We start from the raw sequence: 6,000 nt of genomic DNA on the forward strand, positions 1-6,000 counted from the left end.
GAAGCAAGACTTCCAGCATGCCATATTCAAATCAAGACCTCAGATAAGGGAAGAGACCATGCCCCCCACACACACTTTTTCCTTTGTATTCAAGTAATTCTGAAATCTAAGTTTTGTCCTCACAGTCTCATAACATCATCACAAAATAAGTGTTAGAGCAAAGGGGTGAACATTAAAAAAAACCACAAACATAATAAACAGGAGTCTTAATATTTTTAAATCATTGATAAAAATAAGATTATGGGGAAAGAATACCAGTAAGTGTTTCTAATGACAGGAAAACATCCTTAATTTATCAGAATGTTTTCTATTAGAAATGGATTTAGCAAGACTTGAGTTCTCAACAACACCCCCTTGTCCAAAACCCCAACACTGAGATTTCCTTCTGTTTACCAAAGTCTTTTGTTACAGACAGCACTGTGAGTAAAATGACAAGAGAACAACTCAACAGTTTGCCTTAGTTTCCCCTTAGCCTAAAGTAAGAGGCTGGTGCTAACAAGTTGCCAGAGAAAGGAGCACCTGCAGCTGTGGAGTTTACAAGGGCTGATCTCTGTAATCCAAGACTAAAAAACAATGAACTACACCCATTTTTGTGTGTGTGCCGGAAGCGTGAGACAGATTACATCAGCACTTGCAGAAACAAATGTTCAGCCTCTTTCTACAGACACCACTTCTGCACTCTGCTGTGCTTTCATTTCCTTTTTGCGCCTTTGCAACAGCCTGCATTCTAAGGTCAAACCACAGCGAAAAGTCTGAACACACCTGGGCAACAGTCTTGCAAAGGGACCAAGATAACAGCTTCAGTGGGGACAAACCGTATCCACAGCTACCACAGACGCAAACAGTGAGAAAACAGTAATGCAGGGAATTCTGACTCTATTAAAAGTAAGCAAAAGGTCAGTACCCAGCAGCAGGCTTTTCAGAGATGTGACCCAGAATGACTCCAGCGCAACCCGGGTTAACCTTCAAGTAGTCCCAGTATAGCAGAGTGCTTCAGTGTAAACTGCACTGTAATTGCACAGAACAGCACAAGTTATTCAGCATTGTGCTGGGGGTTCTTCCCTGTTTAGCTGTTCTGAACACTCTTGCAGTGACAGCTGTAAAATGACAGCTCACCTGTTATGAAAATCCCCATCAACAACAGACTATCAGGCTTCATTTTCCCTGAACTGGCCTATTCTGGATCAAGAAAAGTTTAATTTCTAATATAAGTTCAATCTCTAAGCACATTTAGACACTCGTTCACATGTCTAACAAAATTCTTTTACAGGCTTAAATGAGAGAAGACTGACAAACCAACCTCTGGCTCTCATCACTAAAAAATCCAGCAGCAGCCAAGCCATGAGAATCAGACAACCAGCTGTTAAGGCACCGCCTTGTGCAAAAGTTTTTCTGTTTAACACCCTGCTACTGCTGCTCCTGTTCCAAATGCTGCCCAACCTTCCCACACCAGCAAATAAGTCATTTTCTGATCTGCCTGCCCTTTTAAACTCTGGTCACAAATATGTTCATAGACATTTACAACCAAGGGAAAAATCGAAACTCTCAACTTTGATCAAGCTCACTCAGCAACACTCTCTGAGCACCTCAAACTGGCTCTGCCACTAACACAATGAAGAAGCACTAAAGACCTATTTCACACTGCAAAAAGCTGCAGGGTTCCAAGATACATGCTAATTTACTGCTTTTCTAATGCAGGAAAGCATAAACCACAGAGCTTAGAACGTGAAATTACTCCTTACATAAAGTCTGGGTTTCTGTCAGCAGTCTATTTCAGGAGAGGTACCAGGGCTCCAAGGTGCCCATAAACAATGTAAGCATAGCAGCTGTTTACATAACATAGTATCCCTTCACAAATGGCAGCTCATCACTATAATAAATATTTATTTATTTCTTAATAAAACCCAAACAAGCCTTATTATAGTCTTAGAAGACCCTAACATGTCCAGAACCAGCTGAAAGAGGCTGGTGGATCTCCCCTACCTTCACCAATGTCAACCCAAATACAAAACAAGGTCTTCGGTCAAACACTGAAGAAAATACGTTTAAGGCAGACAAAACATCCCTGAAAGCTTCAGAGAGAAGTCTACAAAACAGCACAGGAACCTGAGCCCAGTCCCACCTAATCAGTCCCTGAATTGTGTGCGAGGTTCTGTCTTACCTTTTCTCATCTGTTCTATTTATCTCCTGTTTGGTTGCATATGAAAGAATGCTAAGCCTGGAGCAGCATTTGGATGCCATTTCTTTACTAGCAGAGAAGGGGCTCGACAAAAGCTTTCAGCACCAACAGGACAGAAACAGGCCTGGGTGTACACAGGCAGATGCAGCTCGAGTCATTATAGGACTCCAGTTTTCAAAACAGAACAGAGAAGAAAACTTGGTTTCCCCCTAGAAATTAAGGGAATTACTTGCTTTCAATCCTTCCTCAACAATCAAAACCCCAACTAGAAAAACATGGGAAACAAATTTGACTAAGTTCCCACTGAGATGAGAGGTACCTTCTATCTAAATTGATTTTATAAAACAATGTCTCTGCTGGTGAAGGACATGATAGAAGCTTATGTACATAAAAGCCACTTCTCTCATATTCCCTTAAGCATAAGCAAGAATTTCAAAAGTTTCAGACCCTGTTTGATTCACAGGCATCCTCTAATCAAAGCTTCCTGTAAAACCTGGTAGAAAACATGGGGAGTGACTTTAAGGAACTTAGTGTGAACGAACTTTCTTCTTTCACATCTCCTAGTTTTTCACAAAAGCCCTACTGGGGATTAGTCTTGAAAATTCAGCGTCACAAAGAATTCTCAACCTCCCACCACAAACAGACTTCTCCAAACGTGACACTGTGTAGTTTACAAGCTTTGGAAAACCAAAACTATCCCAAAACTTTATTCAGAAGAAAGGAAAACCGCACTAGTTCCAAATGTAACTGCACCTAGACCACCGGTCTAGATGTCCAGATGGCAGGGCAGCAGGCCAAAGGGTACAGTAAGTTCTGCATCTGCCTCAGTACTCCTGCTTATCTAAAATAGCAGCTTCTCACCCCACTTTACCTTTTTTTCTTCTTTTTTTTTGGTGCATGCTAGGGTTGAAGCAAGGTCAACGGCACTCATATACTACTGACTGCACTCATACACTACTGATATTCTGGAAAAGCCATCTCAGCTTTGTGTCAGGGCACTAAAAAATTTTCCAGCTTAAATAGACCCCTAAACTAAAAGTGAAATGCAAATAATGAAAGTAGCACAAAGTATTACCCCTAGATGGTTGTTAAAGCTTTTACTGTCATCATCAGCTATTAGTAAATATTAAATCTATCTTATGCAGCTGTACTTTTCTTTACCTTACGGATGGGACACTCATTCTGAGATACACAGTGATGCTAGAGAAAACAAGGATGAAACTGTACCCTTCCAAAAAGAGTCAGGTTCAAAAGAAGATAGAAATGGTTAGGGTCTGCAAGCAAATTTGACTGCAGTGGAGTTAGTGTGCTAAGTGGGGGCACAGAGATAGATTAAACAGTGAGGGGAAAAGCATGAAGATACCAATCTTCCTTAGGCCATTGACCTTTCAAACTAACCATTAAATAAAACCAATCTGTTTAATTCTCAGACAAGAACTTTCGACAACATTCCTTGGGTGTGCAAACAAGAAAAATCCTGGCCAGAAAAGCTTAAGAAGATTAACATACAGTCTTTAAGGGACCACTAGGTCTTTTCAACATGCAAACTCTTCCCCACAATTTAAAACTGAATTGCCCCAAACTCAACATCACCCTTGACAAAAAAAAAAAAAGCATCTCTTGAAGCTGAGTTTACCAAGAGCTAGGAAATGCTGCAGCTCCTCCACCAAGGCTTCAGCTATGTGGTTATATAGTTCACCATGAGCATGCACTAGTGTATCTACCTATCACCCAGCTCTGAGAAGCAGAAGAGTGCAGCCCGCAAGACAGGAAGAACAGCAGCGTGCATACAGGTGATGTGTAGAAGCCCAGCAAACACTGCATATACATAAGCATTTTCTGCAAATCCATTAGAACTTCAGCCTTAAATAGCACCAACAATGGAGATACCAGAAACTGAAGCAGCCAGTTTCCTTCAACACCAAAACTTGCATTACTGCCCTCTTCACTACTGGGAACAGTGCAAGACAAAGCAGATACAGTGTTGATTATGAGGGCAAGTTTGGTAAGGAAGGTTTTTACAGACACATCTTTCAGCAAGTGGAATTCACAATTGTTCTTTTGCAGGATTAGAAGAATCCAGAAATCAAACAACCACACCCACAGGATCTTTAGCTGGAAGAAATGAAAGGCAGACTCCACGTGATTGGGAGAAGGATGACAAATCACAAAGCCATCTATATTCTTGGGAACCAGTGCAACTGGTGAAAAAATAAAAATGCATGGAGTAGTCAAGATACACTACAAATACCAGAAATGTCTGTAATATAACAAGAATGACAAAGTTATTCATAATAAAAGAATCTGCCATCATCAATCCTATACAAACTAGTTGTTTCCAACATCCCAAGTGCAGTTCTCACTTCTACCTGATGTTTCAGTTCCACAGCTCAAAGGGGTGGCAACTTTTTCACAAAACTACTTTTCCCTAAAGTCATCTTCCCAGAAACTGAATTCTGAAATGTAATCTCTAAAGCTCTTCAAATAAAAAGGCTCATTCTAGGAGAGAGAGAGAAAAAAAAATACATTGACAACAATTTAGTCAGTTCTGAGAAACCTGAAAATTATCTGAGAAGAGACATGCACATGAGCAACATAAAAGCAGGTTAAAAAGTCACTTTTGATCACTGGAAAAGGTTAAAGTCTTAATGATTTTTAACATATACTGAGTAATATCTTAATGGCTCTTCAGACAAACAGGATAATGGCACTTGTTGAGACAGCTGGTTTATTTTACTAGTAAGGCAGTTCATTAGCTCAATAGTACATGGCAAATATCCAATGAATATGCAAGCTTTTGTACACCCTAAGAAAATAGTTTCCCACATACTCTTATGTTACTTTCATTGGCTTACACTTATGTTTTTTCCCCCTAACTTCCATCTCTCTTCTGCCTTCCTCCACATATCCTCCTTCTCCATGCAACCTGCTCCATCCTCAGAAAAATCTTCACTGCCCTCCCCGGGGCCTCACTGCCGCCAGCACCGGCGGGCCTCTGCAGAGGAGCCCCAGGCTGCAGCGTGTCCACACCACTCAACTCTGCAGGGAGGGTCGCGGTTCCCCCACCGCGGGCTGCACTCCCCGCTCTTCGTTACGGAAAAGTGAAAACTGCTATGCAAACAGGCAGCGCAGCGGCTCGCCTCCAGAGAGCTTATTTCGGCCTCCTTACCAGCACAGCACACTGCTGCTCACGGCGACGGCAGCGCTCAGCCACCGTTAGCCGCGCAGCCCCGAGTAACGTAGACGCAGCCACCGCTCCGTCCTCGGGAACTCGTTTCCACTCTCCCAGCTAAGCGCTCGCTCACCGGTTCCCCCGTTCAAGCCCTTCCCGGCCGGAAGCCCCCGACACGAGGCACCAGCTCCCGGTCCGCGACCAGAGCGCGAGGACACAGCACGCAGCCGGAGCGCAGCGAGCCCCCGCCGGGGCCCGGCCCCTCCGCCCAGCCCAGAGCCACTGCGCGCCGCTGCTCCCGCACGCAGACGGCCATGGGCTTGGGGCGAGCCGTAGCCCCCACGCCTTGACCAAGGCGAGCGCCGGCAGGGGAGACTGCCGCTGCCGGGCGCGGCCCCCGCGGGCTCTGCATGGGCCGGCGGCCCACGACCATCCCCGTCCCACCCGGCTCGCCGCCATCCCTCAGTGCCAACACCCGCCGCCGTCTCCGAGCCTAGACCCCGCCGCTCCATCCCGCCGCTCACCCAGAAGGGCTCGTAGGCGTCCACGCTGCAGAAGCTCTCGATCCCCATGGAGCGCGGCGAGGGGACCGCGGACTCCCGCGGCAGCGCTGCGCTTCCCTCTCCGCACCTCTCCGTGCACGGGCAGC

At 44.9% G+C, this 6,000-nt stretch overlaps 1 protein-coding gene across 1 annotated transcript in view; it reads right to left on the bottom strand.

The window, feature by feature from the left end:
* LOC104299414 (multidrug resistance-associated protein 1) overlaps positions 1-6,000 on the bottom strand; it is a 51,632-nt gene extending 45,632 nt beyond the window's left edge. Inside the window, exon 1 of the mRNA XM_054180433.1 lies at positions 5,876-6,000. Within this exon, the coding sequence (XP_054036408.1) occupies positions 5,876-5,923 (48 nt within the window). The 5' untranslated portion in view covers positions 5,924-6,000. The remainder of the gene's footprint in view (positions 1-5,875) is intronic.

This window comes from Dryobates pubescens, chromosome 4 (assembly GCF_014839835.1).
Source record: "Dryobates pubescens isolate bDryPub1 chromosome 4, bDryPub1.pri, whole genome shotgun sequence".
In the NCBI taxonomy this organism is placed as follows: domain Eukaryota; kingdom Metazoa; phylum Chordata; class Aves; order Piciformes; family Picidae; genus Dryobates; species Dryobates pubescens.